Raw genomic sequence first — 26,892 nt, 5'->3', positions numbered from 1 at the left:
TGAGATCCAATTCTACAACAACTACTACAACCCTATTAAACAGTATAGTTCTATTTCACGTGTTCCTTTTCTGGCCCTTGTGCGATTTAATGTGATCAATACCATCACATTTGAATATCAATTCAATTCAAATATTGTTTGTCACATGCGCCGAATACAACAGGTGTAGACCTTATCGTGAAATTCTTGCTCACAAGCAGTTAACCAACAATGCAGTTCAAGAAACAGAGTTAAGAAAAGATTTACTAAATAAACTAAAGTAAAAAATGAACTAAAAAGTAACACAATAAAATAACCATACCGGGGCTATATACAGGGGGTACCGGTACCGAGAAAATGTGTGGGGCTACAGTTTAGTGGAGGTAATTTGTACATGTAGGTAGTGGTAAAGTGACTATGCATAGATAATAAACAGAGAGTAGCAGCAGTGTAAAATCAAAGGGGGGGGTGTCAATGTAAATAGTCCGAGTGGCCATTTGATTAATTGTTCAGCAGTCTTATGGCTTGGGGGTAGAAGCTGTTAAGGAGCCTTTTGGACCTAGACTTGGTGCTCCTGTAGTGCTTGCCATGCGGTAGTAGAGAGAACAGTCTATGACTTGGGTGACTGAAGTCTTTGACAATTTTTGGGGACTTCCTTGACACCGCCAAGTATATAGGTCCTGGATGGCAGGAAGCTTGGTCCCAGTGATGTACTGGGCCGTACGCACTACCCTCTGTAGCGCCTTAAGTTCAGATGCCGAGCAGTTGCCATACCAGGCTGTAATGCAACCGATCAGGATGCTCTCGATGGTGCAGCTGTATAATGTTTTGAGGATCTGGAGATCCATGCAAAATCTTTTCAGTCCCCTGAGGGGGAAAAGGTGTTGTCGTGCCCTCTTCACTACTGTCTTGGTGTGTTTGGACCATTCTAGTTTGTTGGTGATGTTGACACCAAGGAACTTGGAACTCTCGATCCGCTCCACTACAGCCCCGTCGATGTTAATGGGGGCGTGTTCCGCCCTCCTTGTCCTATAGTCCACGATCATCTCCTTTGTCTTGCTCACGTTGAGCGAGAGGTTGTTGTCCTGGCACCACACTGCCAGGTCCTCATCCCTATAAGCTATCTCATCGTTGTAGGTGATCAGTCATGCTTGGCCAGGCAGTCGTGGGTGAACAGGGAGTACAGGAGGGGACTAAACACATACCCCTGAGGGGCCCCCGTTTTGAGGATCAGCGTGGCAGATGTGTTGTTGTCTACCCTTACCACGTGAGGGCGGCCCATCAGGAAGTCCATGATCCAGTTGCAGAGGGATGTATTTAGTCCCAGGGTCCTTAGCTTAGTGATGAACTTTGTGGGAACTATGGTGTTGAATGCTGAGCTAAGACCACCACCAGCCTGTACTATTGACACCAGGCAGGATGGGGCCATGGACTCACGCTGCTTATGCCAAATCCTGATTCTGCCGCAGCATGATGCAACAGGAACTGGGATTCGTCGGACCAGGCAATGTTTTTCCACTCCTTTGTCCAGTGTTGGTGATCGCGTGCACACTGGAGCCGCTTCTTACTGTTTTTAGCTGATAGGAGTGGAACCCGGTGTGGTCGTCTGCTGCAATAACCCATCCAGGACAAGGACCGATGAGATGCCGTTCTGCAAACCACTTGTACTGCTTCGTTATTTGCCTGTTTGTGGCCCGCCTGTTAGCTTGCACGGTTCCAGACATTCTCCTTCGACCTCATCAATGAGCTGTTTTCGCTCAAAGGACTGCTGCTGACTGGATGTTATTGTTTGTCGCACCATTCTCTGTAAACCCTAAACACTGTTGTGCGTGAAAAGCCCAGGAAGCCGGCCATTTCTGAGAAACTGGAACCGCCACGCCTGGCACTGACTATCATACCACGCTAAAAGTTGCTTAGGTCACTCGTTTTGCCCGTTCTAACGTTCAATTGAACAGTAACTGAATGCCTCAATCCCGGTCAGCCTGCTTTATATAGCAAGCCATGGCCACATGACTCACTGTCTGTATGAGCTAACCATTTTTGTTAACGGGGTGGTGTACCGAATAAACTGTCCACTGAGTGTATAAAACACAGGTAAATCAAGTGTTTTTTGACTGCACTGTGCCTTTAAGGAATACAAATTAATTCCAAAGGTTAATTAGCTGTTTCTTTGCAACTTTAAGATAGCCCACTAGCCAATGGTTTTGGTGCTTCAGGCTGGCCTTATCAAAGGCTCTCCAATGGAAAGGTCATTTGTCTGAGAGTGATCTAATTGTTGGCTTTCTTGTCCCAGGAATAATTATTTCTCTAACTAATGTTTAACACCATGCAGGGATAGAATTCTGATATGTATGATCTATTCATGGTAGAGTATTGTAGTTCTTAATACTCCTGACATTTCATCTACTGATTGTGAACCATATCTAGCAAATATGTCAGGCGCAAGTACAGCAAACTATAGTACCTTACGATAGCGTGAAAACTACTACTAAATACGAATTCATCCCTCTTAGATATGAACATGAGTAAACGAAGCCTCCCTGTTGAATATGGTCTTTAAGACAATTACAATTGGTTGAATCGAGGGAAAAATTTACTGTACATGTAGTCAGTCTACGTATCATTAAACATTGCCAAGGGTAGTGTAGCAGAATTACAGTGCATTACACTGAATGTATCTAAGCAGTCAGGTGGGGATTGTTTAGATACAACACTCTGCAGAAGCAGCAGCAGCAGCAGCATTTGACGGTTATGTTTCCACGATAGTGGATCTCTGATAGTCTGGAATCACTACTTCTAGTGCATGCTATTTTGTAGGATGCCGCATGAGAAGGTATCATTGTTTTTATTTCATTTATAACTTATTGTTTTTTATCAATGCACCAGACCTGCTGGTGTGACAATGAGATGCCAATAATGAACCCTCCAGAGTCACACAGGTCACATTAGCTTGTGTCCCCATCCTACAGGTCATGGTATGAGAACTGGTTAAACACGATGGTGTTCTCAGTTTTTCTCTACGAGACATGCTTCCTTTTGATAATTTTTTTGTTGACTATCTGTTTTTCCATGCATGAATCTGCTTTTCAATGCATTTCGATGGGCTAATAGCAGGATGGCTAAATTCAATGTCTCAGATAAAATGATGATACAATGATGATGCTCATAGGCACCCGAGTGGCACCCGAGTGGAGCAGCTGCATCCCCACTTTCAAAATAGGTTGCAATTTTCAATGATTATCAATGTTTGAGCTAGTCTGTATTAAAATAGACATGTCACGTTTCTATATTTTACTAGGCAAGTCAGTTAAGAATACATTTTTATTTACAATGACGGCCTACCCCTAACCACAGTGGGCCAATTATGGGACTCCCAATCATGGCTGGTTGTGATAAAGCCTGGAATTGAACCAGGGTCTGCAGTGATGCCTCTACCACTGAGATGCAGTGCCTTAGACCGCTGCGCCACTCAGGAGCCCCGGAATGTAAGGAATATAATTTTCTTGAATAGAATGTGACAGGCTGAACAATTGAATAGGTAAACTATTCTACAATGGGGTTGTCTGATTCTGCTGTTGCTTACTTGTGTTGTTGACTGTGGAAAATTAAATATGGACAACACATGTTTCATTATAGAATAAAACATTTGCATAACCAAAGATACCGGGTCTCAGCTCCGCCTGGCTCTCATTTGGATCATAGGTGGCGGGTCTCGAACCCAGCGGGACCCAGCCCAGCTGAATCCCTGGGTATTTGACCATTAGAGCCTCGTCCAGCGGTCTCATTTACCATGGCTGATAGGCCCTTGGCTACCTGGAAGTATTATAAAATGGAGATACGGATGAGAGTAAGCTTTCACGGTCAGTCAGGGAACCATCCAGATAACACTTGCCTCGCAATATCAAGAGCTCATTTGGGCTGAGAAACCTTTGGAAATGTGATCAAGGATTGCAGATAAAGAATACCAGCAGCAATGAGAAAACCTGTTAGTGGCGTTCCAAAATAACCACTTCTCAGATGTATGATAGTAATCGTTTATAGGACATATGTAGGAAACGACGTATCAGCAGTTTCCATGTTGTTTTAGTTTTTTTTGTTGCCTTCCTGTAATTGGTTGTGAATGACTCTCCTCAGGTATAATGGGTGAATACGAGCCAAAGATCGAAGTTCAGTTTCCAGAGATTGTCCATGTAGCCAAAGGATCAACAGTGAAAGTGGAGTGTTTTGCATTAGGAAAGTAAGTACGCTTTGGGCTTGATTAAACAGGCACACAAATACATGAAAAGCAGAAGGTTATTAACAAACAGCATGAGAGTTTTCATGTTTCACTGCATGCCTCCAACCCTGCTCTGATTGAGGCTGGGCTGCAAATCGGAGAATTCTGATACAGTTGGGGCCGTGTGAGACTCCTCCTGGTTCACTAGCTGAGTGATGTATGCCCTACTTGACTTTTTTCTGTCTAATCCACTGAATCCATATAGGTTAAGTACAGTGGCGATGTTACAATGATTTGTGTTTGTATGAACATGCTACAAGGTTTCTCTACCTCTCTGCATTACTCTTTCCTCCAGCCCTGTCCCCTCCATAAGCTGGAGGAGAATGGACGGAATCCCCTTTTCTAGGAAGGTGGACGTGAGGAAAGCCAGTGGCGTCCTGGAAATCCCCTATTTCCAGCAGGAAGACACGGGCACATACGAGTGTGTGGCAGAGAACTCCAGGGGGAGGAACACTGTAAAAGGAAAACTCTCATTCTACGGTAGGTGATCCTGAACCACATGAATATTTGAACCAGGGAAGGCTTCATGTGTCAGTTTCGCTTAGACTGAGAGGCATCAAACGGAGACCTTACTGGGTTTAAAACAGCCATTGGTAATCAACTGCGTCGCTGCGACTTTGCATGGGGGAGCATCGTTTTAACAGAGCATCCCAAATGATTAAAGCCCTGGTGGCCAATATGCCTTTAATATTTTGATCCGGATTAAAGCAGTGATGATGTGAATGAGGAGACCTTGGATGTGACCTTGTATTGGGCTCCAACAGATGGCATCATGATTGGCATCCAACTTGACTGGAGATCAAAGCTCTTATACTGCATACTTAGACCAGGGACACCATATACCCCATGAATTATCTGCAGTGCAGCATCTGGATGAAGTGGAAGGGGAGTGGTGGCAGGTAGTCTAGCGGTTAGAGCGTTGTGCCAGTGACTGAAAAGTTTCTGGTTTGAATCCCCGAGCTGACAAGGTGAAAAACACTGTTTGCTAAATGGCAAATGTACTGTAGTAGTTTGCTGAATATGCCTATATTATTTTGTGGACTTTCCTCGTAATTATTGAGGTAAAGTTATCAAAACATCACTGTCTATTCAGAACGTTTCAAGTAAAGAGGAAATGTTAAATAGTTCCCCTCAACCCTGCTACAAGCATGCTTTTCCTCTCCCCATTATGGCTAGTAGGAGTCGTTATTAACTCCACCATATGTTTAATCCGTATTTTAACAGTATTTTAACAGAGCAGCGGTGTTTGTATCTAGAGAGACCACAGGCTCTATCAAAAGTAAAATGGACATTCAAATGAAGGGTCCAAATGAAGGGACCTTCCGTTGTTCTCCAATAGTCATACGGCATTATTGTTCATGCACGACGTCCTCTTATTAAGTAAGTACCTGTAGGCTAGCCGTACCACTGAGATTGATCTCTCCCTCCTGGAGTCTTTCTATGCTGCATGCCTAAGGACCCATTTACAAGAATAGCTCGCCGGGCTCCGTGAATGTTTTCTTACACTTGTTGTTTAATTGTTTATAGTCCACACAATGTGAATCACTCACAGATGCTGGAAAAGACTAAAAATGAACACGGCTGGCTGGACTAATGATATGAAAGTATGTTTGCTATGGTAGCTGCAACGAGATACAGTATAGCTGTATGCATTATAAAATGAGGTAAAAAAAAAAACAGCACAGCAGATGATAACGGTCGTACGTCCATACAGACCATCTATTTTAGTATGGGTAAATATTTATGATATATTTTACAAATTACTCATTGTCTGCGCTAAACAATTTTCCATTATTTACAAGGTGTCTAGCTAAAAGCTCCCTGCACCTCTCTGTAATGGAACCCAGCAGCAGCGTTGCTCTGGCTGTGAGCTATGGGGGATGGTTTGTCCGAATTAGCAGCAGGTCTGCCCTCTTTTGATGTGCTTTCTCACTTACTCTCTCTCTCTCTACTCTCCCTCTCTCTCTTTCTCTCTCCAGGTGATAAAAATATATCTGTAATCTTATTTTGAAGTCCCTTGGAATTAAGCCTTTGAGACATTTGTCAGCAGTGTGTGAGAATCAGGGAATCGATAAGTGTATCTCGTGTACATCGCTACAACCTGCAGCCACAAAGCTGCGAAAGCCTCAGCTTTCTGCCTAGGAAAGAGCTGAAGGCATTATTTAACTCGGAGAGTCTGCTGATCACTGTGTCCTTAGTAGTTAGATGTTAATGCTTTAATAGGGGTTCTGCACGTCTTGTGTTTTAACAAGGTGAATGGTAATTATCCTTTCATGTCAGTCGAAGCTACATTCAAATGAGTGTCTGTTGTTCTACTCTTGATTGGAGAGAGCATTTTGGGATAAAATGGGGAAATGTTGCACATTATTCTATTTGAATGTCATCTAAAAAGTAGCCTAATACAACTAACTATGCATATAGACTGCCATTGGTTTCTCTATTTTAATCAACAATTTCCCTCTGCAGTGTATTTAATACTTTCCTACAGTAAGCAGTATCCCAAGATAATGCCATGAATATAAAACCCCGTGTCAGTTTCACTCTGATTCCCCTATCGCCTATCTCCAATCTCCCTCTTTGCTTTAGCTGGTTGATCTGAAATGTTTGGGCTGATTGTGTGAACACTGGGCCTGATGCAGCCAGGGATGGGCTGCCCGCTTTCATTTGGTGGTCTGTGACTGAGAGTCGATACGTTCACAGTGGCTGAGGGATGGAGTGACAGAGGGCTAAAACAACAACAACAAAGGGGTCCTGGGAGGTGGAGAGGGTGGAGCATGACCACTAGGCTTCTCTCTAAGATTGCGCTGGCATGGATGTGATGCTAAATGACTGGTGATAATGGAGTCTCAGAGTACCTCTCTCTGCTATCTCATCTAGGGGCACTTCTGTCCAAAACACACACTGGCTAACCTCTTAATACCCAGACGGGCACACAGACCCACAGACCACGCAAACACACCCGCTCTCTCTTTTTCATTTGTTTCCTATGTCTCTCTCTCTTTTGCTCTCTCGCTCTCTCTCTCTCTCTCTCTCTCTCTCTCTCTCTCTCTCTCTCTCTCTCTTTCTCTCTTTCTCTCTCTGCTCTCACACACACATGCACCACATCAAATACACACAGGAGGTATAGGGATACGTTTGCAATTACTATTGCATTTCTAACTGTTTCATCTCGAACTTCTTGGAAGCAAGCTGAGCTGAAGCAGGAACCCAATTAGTGTTGGATTTGTATGTACTATTACAGAGAAGTCACCTCAAAGGTCAGTCGGGGAGTATGGCATTAGTCAGATGCTGCGTAATGGAAATGTATAGTGTGCCATTACTCTTGTCGTGACAATGACCTGGTGTGATAGAGGATGATGGCGGATTGACCTACACATCATCCACAACATGGAGAGTTACGAGGATAGTAAATCTGGAGGTTTATTTTCCTTATTCCCCCCTTGCTAATTTGTTAACCAGTCATGAGTTACTTGGAAGCTACTGTAGGAATCAATAAAGCTCCTGTATAATTCCACCATCATTTACTCGAATGGTTTTTGGGAGAGGTATTTTATGGCAATGTGCTACCCACACATGTATACACTAATACATCTGGATTGTTTTGTTCACTGTCTCAGCAGCACACATAACCTAACACGAGGATAGTCATATACCATTTACGCCGTTTACTGTATTTTTGGGTTCTACTTATGTCCAAGCACAAAGTCAATTTGCAACAATACATAACTCATTTTAATTTCAGTGCAGGATCAACTGTCTTGGATTTCAAAATACTCTACATTGTTTTCGAAGTATGAGGAGTATAGGCTACCTGCGAGAAATGGGATCTGTATGAGAATGTTCTAATTCACAGCAATGTTGTTTTGACCATGCAGCCCCTCCACATCTGATAGAGAAACCCCAGGATGTGCAGAAGCCCATTGACGACTCTCTGGTGTGGGAATGCAAGGCCACTGGAAAGCCCAAGCCCTCCTATAGGTGGATGAAGAACGGAGAGAACCTGGAATCACTGGAGGTAAATTTGGTAATTTAAAGGTCATCTATGGCAATTTATGGTAACTTTGGTAATTTATACATTAATGCTTTTTTGGTTTTTTATTTATATAGTATTCATTTGTTATATCTGTGTCCATATTGTCTATGCGTTTCTACTAGGTAGACCATATGGTTCAAGAGAAAATAGCCTAATTAAAAAGCATCTAATCTAATTAGTTTCAAATACATCTGTAGCTCTTACTTCACAACTGCCTGTATTACTTCACAACTGCCTCCAGTTTGGAACCAAAACATTTACAACAAAGACATATTGACAAAGTAAAAAGAAGTGTGTAAAAAAAAATATAAAGGATATTTCATGTTGAAACCCTCATGTTAAACAGCAATGGTATTTACTAAGTTGATGGTTTATATTTAGGATAATGTTTTACAGCTCTGTCATTCAAATGTTTATTTTAAAATGATCTTATTAGATTGTGTTCTATTTTGCATGTGATAAGGCCACAGACAGCCAGAGACAATTACAGACACCTGTGATAATCCGAAGCACCCAAAAAGACCAGTAGATGTCATCTGATAAAATGCCATATATTCCTTGAAAGTTACCAAAATACTGGTAGTTTACTGGTAAACTTTGGAAGTTTCCAGTGCCCTACTGTAGTTCTACGTTTAGCTCACAGTGGAGAGAATTGGAGCTGATTCAGGATGATAGAACAGATAAATGCATTGTGCCTAACAGACATGATTCTCATTTCACTGGCATACCCAATGCAGATAGTTTTATGAACTTCAATTACTGTAATAAACATTGTACTGACAAAGCAGTGTATTTCCTGCTTGGCTTGTTCAGCCTCTCTCAGTATATGAGTCCCTGGTGCACTTGGTAGTAAAAACAATGAAATCTAAACACAATTTGGCTAGATATCACCTTTATTCCTCAGAGCATGGCTTTAAACTGTTCAGTTCCCCAGAACACCACTTACCTTACAGGATTTACAATATCCTGAAAGTGTCTACTAAGCTGGTTTGTTAAAGGTAGACGCAGCGAAATGACGTTGCCACGAGCAGCGCCGCGGTTATTGAGATGAGCGAGATGCAACACTTCGCTCTCACACAGTCACACACGGTATCTGCTCATGTGCACGGGTTCGCTTCACGCTGCTACAGCGTGGTAGCCACGGGACCAAAACAGCTGAGAAGTTGAGCCTCGCGCTTCAACGCTCTTAGATGTTGCGGATGTTGACCCACTATGCTGTTTACTTTCTGCATCAATGTCATATATCGCTGAGTCCACCTTTAAGAGACCAAACTGCAAACAAGCAAACAATTGTATGCTTTTCTGAGTGCCATAATGTAAGACCCGCCGTAATCTTCTGGTAAATCTCTCTTCCCAGAGTGCAGTCATTAATCCTGTACCACCAACGGAGAAAAAGGAGGTTAGCCCTTTATAACCACACTGACATCATCCGAAACACATCCTAGATCTGTTTTAGCCAGCCCCTTATAAACACACTGACTACTATGCATCCTAGACCTCCTGTACTATATCCCCGTGCCTCCCTCAAATTACCCATCATGAGCACAGCAATGAGAGCTGAACACTACCTAGACACTGTACAATGTAGACCGCAAATGCAAAGTTATTCGTTCGGCTCATATTATTGTCAATAAAGGTATGGCTTTGTGGAAGTATTATTCAATACCCCTGAATGGGAGCGTGCCATGTCCCCTGTGCTACAGTATGTGGCCAGGTTATTTTCTGGAGATTGATGGTGGGCACTCAGGCACAGCTTGGACTAATAAATAAGCAGACTTGATGTTAATTTTCTTAATTACACAAAATGTTCACAAACAAAACAGACGGTATCGATCAATCCTTCAATGTTATATATGTAGTTGAAATGAGAGGTGCAGGCTCATTTTATTGTTACAAGAGGCAGTGCTCCAAACAGCAGCAGCAGGCTCTTTCCTTCCCCCATAAAGGCAGATTAGGGTTGCCTTCAGCTGTGCATAATTAACAATCTGTCTAGTCATTGCATCACATTGGATTAAAAACCTTTACAAGGTCTGCTGGAATGGTATGATTTGTTCTCTCAGTTGGTTAAGGAAAGAACTAGAGTAGGTAACAGTTACCCCCCCCCCCCCCATCTGTTTGTCTCTAGGAAAGAGGGATACTTTTACTTAGTTGTTTTTATCGCTTTTTACAAGCAGTATTTTCATACCATCCCACTCGGTACAGATGACAATTCAACGTCTATTCCTCGTTTGTACAACGTCATTTCATTGAGGTGACGTGGAAACAACGTTGATTCAGCCGGTTCAATTTACACGGGATAGTTTGACTGCACAGATTTGGGAACCATGTGTATCTGATGCCTCTGAGTGTACAGTATCTGTGGTAAAAGGTTAGACACATTGACGGTGTTAATTCCCACGGAGTAGGATTTCCTTAATATGGACATAATAAATGGGTGGATTAGCAAAGCACTTCGATAAATAGATGACTCAAGCAGAGGTATTCCATTGTTTGAAATTTCCCCATCAAATAGTGCAGCTTCATCAATCTAATAACTAAAGGTCACTGATGGAAGGAGAGCAGGAACTGTGAAGATATACCATTTGTAGTGATTCATTACAGTAAATCAATGGGGACCTTTTCTGCTTCTTCTACTCATTGGACATTTGAGCTGACTGCAGATCATCCAAATAAAGTGTAGCCTAACTTCCCAAGTTTGGTCAGTAGTTAAAGTGCCTAATGCAAATGCATTTCTCATACCTGCCGAAATGGACAACAATTAAACACCAAATTCAATGCATCTCAAAAACCGCCATGACAGACGTTTGTTTGTGACATCAATCAAGTCATCCGTAGGGCTGTTGCGGTGACCTTATTACCGCCACACCGGCAGTCATGAGTCATGACCGCAGTCAAATTCCAGTTGACCGTTTGGTCACGGTCATTTCCTCTTATGCACTCTGGACATGCGTTAGTAGTACCCAACTCGCTAACGACCATCAGGTCCCAATGGTCTGGCACTCACCACTCTATTGTCCCTCTAACCACTCTGATGTCAATGCAAAAACAATAGAATATCACATCAAACACTGATCATCAAAACAGTATCAACCTTTTAAAACTCACCTCACAAATTTGATACTGTTATTCTGAGTTAACATTTGATTTTGAATAGCCTAGTAATAATTGATTGGCTGACACATTATCTTAAGCGACAGAATATTTTGCCACTGTGCGTTTCCATCTCCTCCCCTCTTTCCTCATTCAATTCTCGAGCGAACTGTCAACAGTTTAATGAAATGTTTCGTTTTGAAAACATGGTACTATCGATGTTCCCGAACAGATTTCACTTGATTTGGCTGCAGGAACAGGGTTGGAGAGCCCATGGCATACAGAGTTTGGGTGGAATATCACCTGTCGCGCAGCAAGAGGCTGCATGCTCCTCAAACAGTGGTTGATGCATGGAGTGAAATGGAGTAGCCTACCCGGCATGATTAAAAAACAAACAGGCGGTAAAGCAGCCCCCATTCGCTATTCGAGTGCTATAGATGACATTTTTTTTCCCCCTGCCCCTGTTCCTGCCCATTTGGCAATGGGCCATTGTAAATCAAAACAGATTTGACATATTGGTAAAGACAAGATTAAATTGAGAATAGTCTGATGGGTGAACATATACAGTAAATATGATCACTTGATGAGAGAACAGCTTGTGCAGCCTGAGGCAAGGAACAGAGCGCAAGCTTTTTTTTTCAAATCATCAATAGCCTAAAGCGCATCATCAATAGCCAATAGCGCATCATGCAGCCCATGTTTTGATTTCTAAGACATTCTAAGGTTTGCATCATTCACAACTAAAGTTGCCAAATAACTCTAAATCTAGCATATAGGACCTGTTTCAAATGATCACTTTTACTCTCAACATAGTCACTTCAAATGAGCACTAGCTCAGGAATGGTAAAAATATCCTTTCTATTTTATTCAGATAAGTTCAATTACAGTGCCTTCAGAAAATATTCGTGCTGCTTGACTTATTCCACATTTGTTGTTACAGCCTGAATTCAAAATTTCTCATCCATCTACACACAATACCCCATATTGACAAAGTGAAAACATTTATTGAAAATGAAATACAGGAATATCTCTCATTTACATAAGTATTCACACCCCTGAGTCAATACTTTGTAGAAGCTCCTTTGGCAGTGATTACAGCTGTGAGCCTCTCAGTAAGTCTCTAAGAGGTTTCCACACCTATATTGTGCAACATTTGCCCATTATTCTTTTCAGAATTCTTCAAGCTCTGTCAAATTGGTTGTTGATCATTGCTAGAAGCCATTTTTCAGGTCTTGCCATACATTTTCAAGCAGACTGAAGTCAAAACTGTAACTCAGCCACTCAGCAACATTCACTGTCTTCTTTGTATCTGATTAGAATCCAAGATGGCGTAGCAGTCAGACGTCTGTTGTCTTGTCCCGTCCCTTCCCATGTATGTATATATATATATATATATATATATATATTTTTTTTTTATTATTATTATTATTATTTATTTTTTTATTCGTATATTTTTTGTATAATTTTTTTATCTCAATTCCTATCTACGGACTGAACATATTCTCCTGCAACCCACCTCGCCCAATGTGGTACGGATCTGCTATTTTTACACTAAGAACCGGAACCCCCATCAGAAGCTAGCCAGCTAACTAGCTACTAGCTAGTAGTCTGTTAGCCACTGCTTGCTGTCATCACCGTTAACTCGGACATTAGCCAGCCTCAGCCCGGTCAATTCCTGCCAGTTTGCACAGCGCGATATCAACCCAGAGCATATCGGACTGCTTTTTCTCTACCACATCTCCACATCTCCAGATTCCTACCGCAAGCTCTGAACCTTTACACCGGATCTTCGCAGCTAGCTAGCTGCTATCCGTGTGGCTACTCCTGGCTAACGTCTCTGTCCCGAAGCAAGCACCAGTTAGCCTGGAGCTAACCTCGAGCTAGACCCTTCTCCCGGCTAGCTGAAGAGGTCCATCAGCCAATTCACAGGATACAATACCTAGTTTGTCAACTAGCCTGGACCCTTTTACTGCCGACACGGAGCCCCGCCGATCCATCACGACTGGTCTGCCGACGTAACCGTCCGAGGGGGTTTCAACAGGCTCCTCCATCGCGACTCCCCTAAAGGCCCATCTGCTAGCCTGCAAGCCGCGGCCCGCTAGCTGTCTAGAGCATATTGGACTGCTTTTCCTCTACCACATCTCCACACCTCCACAAGTTTGTTTTATTCACTGCTTTAGCACATTCCGCCAACCCGGATGTCCTAGCCGTGTCTGAATCCTGGCTTAGGAAGGCCACCAAAAATCCTGACATTTCCATCCCTAACTATAGCATTTTCCGACAAGATAGAACTAGAACAAGATAGCCATCGTGCTTCTACACCTGCATTGCATTGCTGTTTGGGGCTTTAGGCTGGGTTTCTGTGCACACTTTTGACATCAGCTGATGTAAGAAGGGCTTTATAAATACATTTGATTGATTGATTGAACTGCCAAAGTGGGTGGAGTTGCAATTTACTTCAGAGATAGCCTGCAGAGTTCTGTCATACTATCCAGGTCTGTGCCAAAACAATTCGAGCTTCTACTTTTAAAAATCCACCTTCCAGAAACAAGTCTCTCACCGTTGCCGCTTGTTATAGACCCCCTTCAGCCCCCAGCTGTGCTCTGGACACCATGTGTGAATTGATTGCCCCCCATCTATCTTCAGAGTTTGTACTGTTCGGTGACCTAAACTGGGACATGCTTAACACCCCGGCAGTCCTACAATCTAAACTAGATGCCCTCAATCTCACACAAATTATCATGGAACCTATCAGGTACAACCCTAAATCCGTAACCATGGGCACCCTCTTAGGTACCATTCTGACCAACTTGCCCTCTAAATATACCTCTGCTGTCTTCAACCAGGATCTCAGCGATCATTGCCTCATTGCCTGCATGCGTAATGGGTCCGCGGTCAAACGACCACCCCTCATCACTGTCAAATGCTCCCTGAAACACTTCAGCAAGCTGGCCTTTGTAATCGACCTGGCCTGGGTATCCTGGTAGGATATTGACCTCATCCCGTCAGTAGAGGATACCTGGTTGCTCTTTAAAAGTGATTTCCTCTCCATCTTAAATAAGCATGCCCATTCCAAAAAAGTAGAACTAAGAACAGATATAGCCCTTGGTTCAGCCCAGACTTGACTGCCCTTGACCAGGACAAAACATCCTGTGGCGTTCTGCATAAGCATCGAATAGCCCCCGCGATATGCAACTTTTCAGGAAGTCAGGAACCAATATACTCAGTCAGTTAGGAAAGCTAAGGCTGGCTTTTTCAAACAGAAATTTGCATCCTGTAGCACTAATTCCCCCCAAAATTGGGACACTGTAAAGTCCATGGAGAATAAGAGCACCTCCTCCCAGCTGCCCACTGCACTGAGGATAGGAAACATTGTCACCAACGATAAATCTACGATAATCGATCATTTCAATAAGCATTTTTCTATGGCTGGCCATGCCTTCCACCTGGCTACCCCTACCCCAGCCAACATCTCAGCACCCCCTGCAGAAACTTGCCCAAGCCCCCCCCCCCCCCCCCCATTTCTCCTTCACCCAAATCCAGACAGTTGATGTTCTGAAAGAGCTACAAAATCTGGATCCCTTCAAATCAACTGGACTAGACAATCTGGACCCTCTCTTTCTAAAATTATCTGCCAAAATTGTTGCAACCCCTATTACTAGCCTATTCAACCTCTCTTTCGTATCGTCTGAGATCCCCAAAGATTGGAAAGCTGCCTCGGTCATTCCCTTCAAAGGGGAAGACACTCTAGACCCAAACTGTTATAGAGCTCCATCCATCCTGCCCTGCCCTTCTAAAATCTTCGAAAGTCAAGTTAACAAACAGATCACTGACCATTTCGAATCCCACCGTACCTTCTCCACTATGCAATCTGGTTTCCGAGCTTGCGATATCTGGTTTCCGAGCATAAACGATATCATAACCGCCATCGATAAAAGACAGTACTGTGCAGCCGTCTTCATCGACCTGGCCAAGGCTTTCAACTCTGTCAATCACCACATTCTTATCGGCAGACTCAATAGCCTTGGATTCTCAAATGACTGCCTCGCCTGGTTCACCAACTACTTCTCAGATGGAGTTCAGTGTATCAAATCAGAGGGCCCTTTGTCCGGACCTCTGGCAGTCTCTATGGGGGTACCACAGGGTTCAATTCTTGGGCCGACTCCTTTCTCTGTTTGTATTGTGGAGTAACTACTATGTTGTTCATCCATTCTCAGTTTTCTCCTATCACAGCCATTCAACTCTGTAACCATTTTAAAGTCACCATTGGTATCATAGTGAAATCCCTAAGTGGTTTCCTTCCTCTCAGGCAACTGAGTTAGGAAGGGTGCTTGTATCTTTGTAGTGACTGGGTGTATTCATACACTATCCAAAGTGTAATTAATAACTTCACCAAGCTCAAAGGGATATTCAATGTCTGCTTTTTACATTTTTACCCATCTACCAATAGGTGCCCTTCTTTGCGAGGCATTGGAAAACCTCTTTGTGATTGAATCTGTGTTTGAAATGTACTGCTCGACTGAGGGACCTTTCAATTAATTGTATGTGTGTGGTACAGATATGAGTCAGTCATTCAAAAATCATGTTAAACACTATTAATGCACACAGTGAGTCCATGTAACTTATTATGTGACTGATTTTTACTCCTGAACAGGTTGAATCATAGCCACGGGAACTACAGTGGCTTGCGAAAGTATTCACTCTCGTCACATTTTTCCTATTTTGTTGCCTTACAACCTGGAATTAAAAGGGATTTTTTGGGGGTTTGTATCATTTGAGTTCCACAACATGCCGAGCACTTTGAAGATGCAAAATATTTTTTATTGTGAATCAAATAACAAATAAGACGAAAAAAACTGAAAACTTGAGTGTGCATAACTATTCACCCCCAAAAATCCATACTTTGTAGAGCCACCTTTTGCTACAATTACAAATGCAAGTCTCTTGGGGTATGTCTCTATAAGCTTGGCACATCTAGCCACTGGGATTTTTGCCCATTCTTCAAGGAAAAACTGCTCCAGCTCCTTCAAGTTAGATGGGTCCTGCTGGTGTACAGCAATCTTTAAGTCATACCAATGATTCTCAATTGGAATGAGGTATGGGCTTTGACTAGGCCATTCCAAGACATTTAAATGTTGCCCCTTAAACCACTCGAGTGTTGCTTTAGCAGTGTGCTTAGGATCATTTTGAAAGTGAACCTCCGTCCCAGTCTCAAATCTCTGGAAGACTGAAACAGGTTTCCCTCAAGAATTTCACTGTATTTAGCATCATCCATCATTCCTTCAATTCTGCACAAGTTTCCCAGTCACCGGCAATGAAAAACATCCTCACAGCATGATGCTGCCACCACCATGCTTCACTGTGGGGATGGTGTTCTCGGGGTGATGAGAGGTGTTGAGTTTGCGCCAGACATACTGTTGGAAGTTTACATACACTTAGGTTGGAGTCATTAAAACTCGTTTTTCAACCACTCCACAAATTGCTTGTTAACTTACATCTAGATGTTCCGCTAGCGGAACGCCTCGCCAATATCTAATGATAGAGCGTGGCGCGAATTACAAACACCTCAAAAATCCAAAAACTTCAATTTTTCAAACATATGACTATTTTACACCATTTTAAAGACAAGACTCTCCTTTATCTAACCACATTGTCCGATTTCAAAAAGGCTTTACAACGAAAGCAAAACATTAGATTATGTCAGGAGAGTACCCAGCCAGAAATAATCACACACACATTTTTCAAGCTAGCATATAATGTCACAAAAACCAATACCACAGCTAAATGCAGCACTAACCTTTGATGATCTTCATCAGATGACACTCCTAGGACATTATGTTATACAATACATGCATGTTTTGTTCAATCAAGTTCATATTTATATCAAAAAACAGGTTTTTACATTAGCATGTGACGTTCAGAACTAGCATACCCACCGAAGATTTCCGGTGAATTTACTAAATTACTCACGATAAACGTTCACAAAAAAACAAAACAATTATTTTAAGAATTATAGATACAGAACTCCTTTATGCAATCGCGGTGTCCGATTTTAAAATAGCTTTTCGGTGAAAGCACATTTTGCAATATTCTGAGTAGATAGCCCGGCCATCATGGCTAGCTATTTTGACACCCACCAAGTTTGGCACTCACCAAACTCAGATTTACTATAAGAAAAATTGGATTACCTTTGCTGTTCTTTGTCAGAATGCACTCCCAGGACTTCTACTTCAACACCTAATGTTGTTTTGGTTCCAAATAATCCATAGTTATATCCAAATAGCTGCGTTTTGTTCTTGCATTCAAGACACTATCCGAAGGGTGACGCGCCGGCGCGTATCGTGACAAAAAAATTCAAAATATTCCATTACCGTACTTCGAAGCATGTCAAACGCTGTTTAAAATCAATTTTTATGCAATTTTTCTCGTAAAATAGCGATAATATTCCGACCGGGTCTTCACATGCACGTGCGCACCCATGTCATTGTTCTCAGAACGACCACTTTCCAAAACCCCTACTGTTTTTCGCCCAGGGACTACAGAGTCATCATTCACCGTTCTGACGCCTTCTGAGAGCCTATGGGAGCCTTAGAAAATGTCACGTTACAGCAGAGATCCTCTATTTTCGATAAAGAGGCTATAGAAGGACAAGAAATGGTCAGACAGGGCACTTCCTGTATGGAATCTTCTCAGGTTTTGGCCTCCCATATGAGTTCTGTTATACTCACAGACACCATTCACACCGTTTTAGAAACTTTAGGGTGTTTTCTATCCAAATCAAATAATTATATGCATATTCTAGTTTCTGGGCAGGAGTAATAACCAGATTAAATCGGGTACGTTTTTTATCCGGCCGTGAAAATACTGCCCCCTATCCTAAACAGGTTAACAAACTATAGTTTTGGCAAGTCGGTTAGGACATCTACTTTGTGCATGACACAAGTAATTTTTCAACAATTGTTTACAGACAGATTATTTCACTTATAATTCACTGTATCACAATTCCAATGGGTCAGAAGTTTGCATACACTAAGTTGACTGTGCCTTTAAACAGCTTGGACAATTCCAGAAAATTATGTCATGGCTTTAAAAGCTTCTGTTAGGCTAATTTACATCATTTGAGTCAATTGGAGGTGTAGCTGTGGATGTATTTCAAGGCCTACCTTCAAACTCAGTGCCTCTTTGCTTGACATCATGGGAAAATCTAAAGAAATCAGCCAAGACCTTAGAAAAATAATTGTAGACCTCCACAAGTCTGGTTCATCATTGGGAGCAATTTTCAAACACCTGAAAGTACCACGTTCATCTGTACAAACAATAGTACGCAAGTATAAACACCATGGGACCACGCAGCCATCATACCGCTCAGGAAGGAGATGCGTTCTGTCTCCTAGAGATGAACGTACTTTGGTGTGAAAAGTGCAAATCAATCCCAGAACTACAGCAAAGGACCTTGTGAAGATGCTGGAGGAAAAAGTATCTATATCCACAGTAAAACGAGTCCTATATTGACATAACCTGAAAGGCCGCTCAGCAAGGAAGAAGCCACTGCTCCAAAACCGCCATAAACAAAGCCAGACTACGGTATGCAACTGCATATGGGGCAAAAATCGTACTTTTTGGAGAAATGTCCTCTGGTCTGATGAAACAAAAATAGAACTGTTTAGGCATAATGACCATCATTATGTTCGGAGGAAAAAGGGGGAGCTTGCAAGCCAAAGAACACCATCCCAACCGTGAAGCACGGGGGTGGCAGCACCATGTTGTGGGGGTGCTTTGCTGCAGGAGGGTCTGGTGCACTTCACAAAATAGATGGCATCATGAGGGAGGAAAATGATGTAGATATTTTGAAGTAACATCTCAAGACATCAGTCATGAAGTTAAAGCTTGGTCGCAAATGGGTCCTCCAAATGGACAATGACCCCAAGCATACTTACAAAGTTGGCTTAAGGACAACAAAGTCAAGGTATTGGAGTGGCCATCATAAAGGCCCGACCTCAATCCTATAGAAAATGAGAAGAACTGAAAAAGCGTGTGCGAGCAAGGAGGCCTACAAACCTGACTCAGTTACACCAGCTCTGTCAGGAGGATTGGGCCAAAATTCACCCAACTTGTTGTGGGAAGCTTGTGGAAGGCTACCTGAAACGTTTCACCCAATTGAAACAATTTAAAGGCAATGCTACCAAATACTTATTGAGTGTATGTAAACTTCTGACACACGGGGAATGTGATGAAAGAAATAAAAGCTGAAATAAATCATTCTCTCTGCTATTATTCTGACATTTCACATTCTTAAAATAAAGTGGTGATCCTAACTGACCTAAGACAGGGAATGTTTACTAGGATTAAAAAAAAGTTTAAATGTATATGGCTAAGGTATATGTAAACTTCTAAACTGGCCAAAAAGCTCAATTTTTGTCTCATCTGACCAGAGTACCTTCTTCCATATGTTTGGAGAGTCTCCCACATGCCTTTTGGCGAACACCAAACGTGTTTGCTTATTCTTTTCTTTATGCCATGTTTTTTTCTTGACACTCTTCTGTAATCCCATCTCTGTGGAGTGTACGGCTCAAAGTGGTCCTATGGACAGATACTCCAATGTCCGCTGTGGATCTCTACAGCTCCTTCAGGGTTACCTTTGGTCTCTTTGTTGCCTCTCTGATTGAATGCGCTCCTTGCCTGGTCTGTGAGTTTTGGTGGGCGGCCCTCTCTTGGCGGGTTTGTTGTGGTGCCATATTCTTAAAATGTTTCTTTCAATAATGGATTTAATGGTGCTCCGTGGGATGTTCAAAGTTTTGGATATTTTTTTAATAACCCAATCTCATTGCAAACCCAATCCTGATCTGTACTACTCCACAACTTTGTCCCTGACCTATTAGAAGAGCTCCTTGGTCTTCATTGTGTCGCTTGCTTGGTGGTGCCCCTTGCTTAGTGGTGTTGCAGACTCTGGGGCCTTCAGAACAGGTGTATATCAAATCAAATCAAAGTTTCTTTGTCACGTGCGCCGAATACAACAGGTGAAGTGAAGTGCAAACCTTACAGTGAAGTGCAAAAAAAAAATGCATGAAATGAAATGTATGCGTTCACTACTGTAAGTCGCTCTGGATAAGAGCATCTGCTAAATTACTAAAATGTAAAATGTAAGTGCTTACTTACAGGCTCTAACCAATAGTGCGAAAAAAAGTGTGTGTGTGTGTGTGTGTGTGTGTGTGTGTGTGTGTGTGTGTGTGTGGTGTGTGTGTGTGTGTGTGTGTGTGTGTGTGTGTGTGTGTGTGTGTGTGTGTGCTAGGTAAGTAAAGAAATAAAACAACAGTAAAAAGACATTTGAAAATAAGAGTAGCAAGGCTATATACAGAAACCGGTTAGGCAGGATTATTGAGGTAGTATGTACATGTAGGTATGGTTAAAGTGACTATGCATATATGATGAACAGAGAGTAGCAGTAGCGTAAAAAGAGGGGTTGGCGGGTGGTGGGACACAATGCAGATAGCCCGGTTAGCCAATGTGCGGGAGCACTGGTTGGTCGGGCCAACAGGGGTAGTATGTACATGAATGTATAGTTAAAGTGACTATGCATATATGATAAACAGAGAGTAGCAGCAGTGTAAAAGAGGGGTTGGGGGGGGGGCACACAATGCAAATAGTCCGGGTAACCATTCTGTCTTATGGCTTGGGGGTAAAAACTGTTGAGAAGCCTTTTTGTCCTAAACTTGGCACACCGGTACCGCTTGCCATGCGGTAGTAGAGAGAACAGTCTATGACTGGGATGGCTGGGGTCTTTGACAATATTTAGGGCCTTCCTCTGACACCGCCTGGTGTAGAGGTTCTGGATGGCAGGCAGCTTTGCCCCAGTGCTGTACTGGGTCGTACGCACTACCCTCTGAAGTGCCGTACCAGGCCTAGCAATTGCCGTACCAGGCAGTGATGCAACCGGTCAGGATGCTCTCGATGTTGCAGCTGTTCTGTAGAACCTTTTGAGGATCTCAGGACCCATGCCAAATCTTTTTAGTTTCCTGAGGGGGAATAGGCTTTGTCGTGCCCTCTTCACGACTGTCTTGGTGTGTTTGGACCATTCTAGTTTGTTGTTGATGTGGACACCAAGGAATTTGAAGCTCTCAACCTGCTCCACTACAGCCCCGTCGATGAGAATGGGGACTTGCTCGGTGCTCCTTTTCCTGTAGTTCACAATCATCTCCTTAGTCTTGGTTACGTTGAGGGATAGGTTGTTATTCTGGCACCACCCGGCCAGGTCTCTGATCTCCTCCCTATAGGCTGTCTCGTCGTTGTCGGTGATCAGGCCTACCACTGTTGTGTCGTCTGCAAACTTAATGATGGTGTTGGAGTCGTGCTTGGCCATGCAGTCGTGGGTGAACAGGGAGTACAAGAGGGGACTGAGCACGCACCCCTGGGGAGCTCCAGTGTTGAGGATCAGCGTATATATACTGAGATCATGTGACAGATCATGTGACACTTAGAATGCACACAGGTGGACTTTATTTCACTAATTATGTGACTTCTGAAGGTAATTGGTTGCACCAAATCTTATTTAGGGGCTTCATAGCAAAGAGGGTGAATACATATGCACGCACCACTTTTGTGTTTTTTATGTTTTAGAATTTTTGAAACAAGTTATTTTAATTTCACTTCACCAATTTTGACTATTTTGTGTATGTCCATTTCATGAAATCCAAATAAAAAAATAGGAAAATTGCCAAGAGGGATGAATACTTTTGCAAGACACTGTAAGGGTGCTGAGGGTTCCACAGAATATCCCCTTCCCCAAAAAATGACTCCTGAACTTATTTAGGCTTGCCATAACAAAGGGGTTGAATACATATTGAGTCAAGACATTTTTGACTCAAGACATTTGAAAACATTTCGAAAAACGTAATTCCACTCAGACATTATGGAGTATTGTGTGTAGGCCAGTAACAACAAAAATCTCACGTTAATCCATTACACAACAGAATGAGGAAAAAGTCAAGCGGTATGAATACATTCTGTAGGCACGGTATATTCTTCTTACTATAAAATCATACAATACAAAGAAAATGGCGCGGGACTTATAAGCATATCTTGTCTGCTAAATGAACAAGCATACAGCCTATGGCACATAGCCAGATAACATACAGTAGGCCAACTCATATTTTGTTCTTTTGAATTACATTTTCTTCATACAGTATCACATTTCTTTAGTCCTGCCTACAATAAATAATGCCATTATTTTGATGGTGTATAATACATTGATTTATTTTACTTTTTTAAATGTAGATGTTCCAAAGGCGTGCATCAGAGACCTGTATGCGGATTGCATGCATGGAGGCCTGGAGATGCTAAATGTGTTTATGTTAATTAATTGTCAATTACCGTGAGACCGGCAGCCTTTTGCATGACAATAACCAGTTGACAAAATGTCATGTCTGCCACAGCCCTACAGTATCTGTGATAAGAGGTTAGACACTGACAGTGTTCATTTTGGAGTAGGATTTCCTTAATATGGAAATAATAAATGGGAGGATTAGTAATGCACTACAATTAATAGATGAATCAAGCAGAGTTGGTCCATTGTTTGGAATTTTGTCATCAAATGGTGCAGCCTCATCAATCTAATAACTAATGGAGGGAGAGCAGGAACTGTGAAGATATACCATGCGCAGTGATTCATTATAGTAAATCAATGGGGACCTTTTCTGCTTCTCCTGCTCATTTGGACATTTGAGCTGACTGCAATGGTATTACCTTCAGTTTTCGAATAACTTCCGGTGACACTTTATTTGGCTAATCCCAAGTGGATGGCTTGTAGATGTCCAGTAGATGTTCAATAACTTTCAACAACATTCCAACTAACTACAGTATCTACTAACCTTAACCCTTACCCTAACCCTTATTCGAAACCGAAACCTAACCTTAACTGTTACCTTAGCAAGCAGTTGCTTATCAACAGATCATTTGCTGATAGTATGACCATCTGTAGATCATCCAAATAAAGTGTAACCTAACTTCCCAAGTTTGGTCAGTAGTTAAAGTGCATGGGTACACAGTAGGGTATGAATAGTTCTGATACTGTCAACAATGCAAATGCATTTCTCATACCTGCCGAAATGGACGATAATCAAACCCCAAATACAATGCATCTCAAAAACCGCCATGACAAACGTTTGTTTGTGACATCAATCGAGTCATATGGCTTGTTGTTTATATTCTCCTATATCAAATAAAGTGACCCGGTAGTGTTGGCAATGACATTGCCAATCATTTCCATTCAGCAGAAGTTGTGCAGATGGTCCCCCCAGGTCCCCGCATGAAAAACTGCTGATTTAAGAGGAATGTCATGCTTAATTAATAGCAGCCCGTAAATGGAGTGCTTTCCACACAAAGACCGATATAAGCCACCACCATTCTGCCGCTCCTGCCAGCAGGCACATTCGCGCCTGTGCATCCAGCTAGCGGCAAGTCACTGAGCATCATCGAAATTCACAACGCAACCTGCTCAAACACGGGCTTAGCTACTGATGTTTCAATGAGGACAGCTCCTCTTTTCATGTGACAGTACCTTAATCCCGTCAGACTGGAGCCACACCAAGCTGACACCCCTATGGAAATGTGCTTTAATGACATTAATGTTAAGCCTTTTGAAAACAGAGGAGATGAAGGGCAGCAGGGAGCATGCAGCACAAAGTGCACTGACAAAAAGCCCTACCCTTAAAAACTGGTGTTGGTTTTAATACCGTTCTGGGGATAGACACTCCGTGATCAAAAGTATGTGGACAACTGCTTGTCGAACATCTCATACCAAAATCATGGGCATTAACATGGAGTTGGTCCCCTCCTTTGCTGCTATAACAGCCTACACTCTTCTGGGAAGGCTTTCCACTAGATGTTGAAACATTGATGCGGGAATTTGCTTCCATTCAGCCACAAGAGCATTAGTGAGGTTGGGCACTGATGTTAGGCAATTAGGATTGGCTCGCAGTCGGCGTTCCAATTCATCCCAAAGGTGTTCAATGGGGTTGAGGTCAGGGCTCTGTGCAGGCCAGTCAAGTTCTTCCACACCGATCTCGCCAAACCATTTCTGTATGGACTTCGCTTTGTGCACGAAGGTATTGTCATGCTAAAACAGGAAAGGGTCTTCCCAAACTGTTGCCACAAAGTTGGAAGCAGAGAATTGTCTAGAATGTTATTGTATGCTGTAGCATTAAGATTTCCCTTCACTGGAACTAAGGGGCCTAGCCCGAACCATGAAAAACAGCCACAGACCATTATTGCTCCTACACCAAACTTTACAGTTGAGTCAGGTAGTGTTCTCCTGGCATCCGCCAAACCCAGATTCGGTCGTCGGACTGCCAGATTGTGAAGCGTGATTAATCACTTCAAAGAACGCGTTTCCACTGCTCCAGATTCCAATGATGGCGAGCTTTACACCATTCCATTTTGATCTTAGGCTTGTCAGTCATGGAAACTCATTTCATGAAGCTCCTGACAAACAGTTATTGTGCTGACATTGCTTCCAGAGGCAGCTTGGAACTCGGTAGTGAGTGTTGCAACCGAGGACAAATGATTTTTACGCACTACGCACTCGGCAGTCCCGTTCTATGAGCTTGTGTGGCCTACCACTTCGCGGCTGAGCCGTTGTTGCTCCTAGACATTTCCACTTCACAATAACAGCACTTACAGTTGACCAGGGCAGCTCTAGCAGGGCAGACCTTTGACCAACTGACTTGTTGGAAAGGTGGCATCATATGATGGTGCCATGTTGAGAGTCACTGAGCTCTTCAGTGAGGCCATTCTATTGCCAATGTTTGTTTATGGAGATTGCATGGGTGTGTGGTCGATTTTATATACGGTGTGGCTGAAGTTCAAATATGTAAACATACCTTGAAGACAAAGATGCTAAGTGTCTGGGTTTTAGTGCATTGAACCCACCTAGGCTAATACACCTGTTTATTTTGAAGGGTCAGTCACAAGAGCTGTATCTCCTTCACTAAGATGGCAGGAATCTGCTATTCACAGTGGCTCAGTGCAGTTTGGGATCTGCGGTGTACATAACAGCATACATACAGTACTTAGTATGTATAGGGCATACTGTACCTATCAGGAAACCAATTTTCACATGCAGCATAGCTCTGATAAGATATTCCTAATCCTCACATCCAGTCCTCATGCTGAAGGGGAAACAGGTCCATTGGTGCAGCCAGAGATATAAATAGGGCATGGTTTTATTCCACTCTCATAAACATGCAGATTGATTAGGGTCATTTTCTGCTAGCCTGCCTCCCTCCACCCAACCCCCTCCCTCCATTAGTGATGAAAACCTAGATTTATTGCCACGTCCGTCACTGCCACACTATAATTCACTGGCACATTGGCTGCATGCTTTTATGTAAATGAGCAATCGCAATAAGGCATATCAAAAAAGCATGTCTCTGTCTCTCTGTTCATAGGAGCGCATACAGGTTGCCAATGGGCTGTTGTCAATCAGCCGACTGACGCTGTCTGATATTGGAATGTATCAATGTGTGGCTGGAAACAAGCATGGGGAGGTCTACTCCAATGCAGAGCTCAAAGTCATAGGTAAGGCAATATACAAGGTGTGTGGGTGTACGTGCCTGACAGCCTACATACCGGTGCATGTATTGCATGTTGTACAGTATGCACGTTTGTTGTGTGCATGTTTTAGTGTCATAGCTAGTTTGTTTTTCCACTCTCTACCATCGCAGTGTGACCTCTAGCTTCTCTGTGATTGCCTCCTAATTAAAAGGCATTCGTTAAAAGATGAATGCACTGGGGTGCTGCTGATGTATGGCCATGCCACTGTGCTCCCCAGTCCCACCCATCTGCCCTGTCAGTCCTGTTACTCAGGACCCTGTTCCCTGGCACAGGGCTGGCCTCCAGCTCTCCCTCTCGTAACCCATCTCCCACCACTCTTCATCATTGTTTTGCCATTGGTTGGAATTAGATCCAACACAGCCAAAGTTCCCAGGTTGAATTAAACGTGGCGGAGGTAAAAACGTCATTGACAGGCCCTGGAACTAATTGAAGTGCTTTATAAAAGCGAAGAGAGGGAGGATCCTGGAGAGAAAAGGAGATGATCATCATAGAACTAATTTGAGCTGCAAAACAGACATGACATTTTCCCTTTGTTTTTCTTAGCCAAGAAAAGGATTCCGTGTTTTTTAAGGAGTGCAGTGTGTTGCACTCTCCATCCTTCCCTGCCATTTCTACTCAACACATTACACGCCTCACTTTGAAGTAGACAGCAGCCATGCAAGGGTGTATTAAAAACTTTAAGGGTGATACAGATAACGTACCATTGCATAATAATTTTTTTGTGTTGTGCTTTTTTCAACATGTCTGCCTTTGACTCACTCTCTGTCTAGTCCATACAAGCTGGACTGTGGAGTTTAGTAATCTCCTTGAGCCTTGTTTACACTGGCTAAGACCTGCTCTAGCTCTGGCCAATGACAATGACTATATCTAGGTCTGGCCAATGACAATGACTATCTCTAGGTTTGGC

General features: G+C 42.8%; 1 protein-coding gene across 2 annotated transcripts in view; it reads left to right on the top strand.

The window, feature by feature from the left end:
• cntn4 (contactin 4) overlaps nt 1-26,892 on the top strand; it is a 170,593-nt gene that overhangs the window by 86,304 nt on the left and 57,397 nt on the right. For both annotated transcript variants that reach the window (XM_014166358.3, XM_014166356.3), the window contains exons 7-10: nt 4,114-4,216; nt 4,551-4,735; nt 8,131-8,270; nt 25,820-25,949. In XM_014166358.3, the coding sequence (XP_014021833.1) occupies nt 4,114-4,216; nt 4,551-4,735; nt 8,131-8,270; nt 25,820-25,949 (558 nt within the window). The remainder of the gene's footprint in view (nt 1-4,113; nt 4,217-4,550; nt 4,736-8,130; nt 8,271-25,819; nt 25,950-26,892) is intronic.

This window comes from Salmo salar, chromosome 22 (assembly GCF_965601325.2).
Source record: "Salmo salar chromosome 22, fSalSal1, whole genome shotgun sequence".
NCBI lineage: Eukaryota > Metazoa > Chordata > Actinopteri > Salmoniformes > Salmonidae > Salmo > Salmo salar.
Note: the sequence above shows the minus strand (reverse complement) of the source record. Positions and strands in the feature narration are given on the sequence as shown.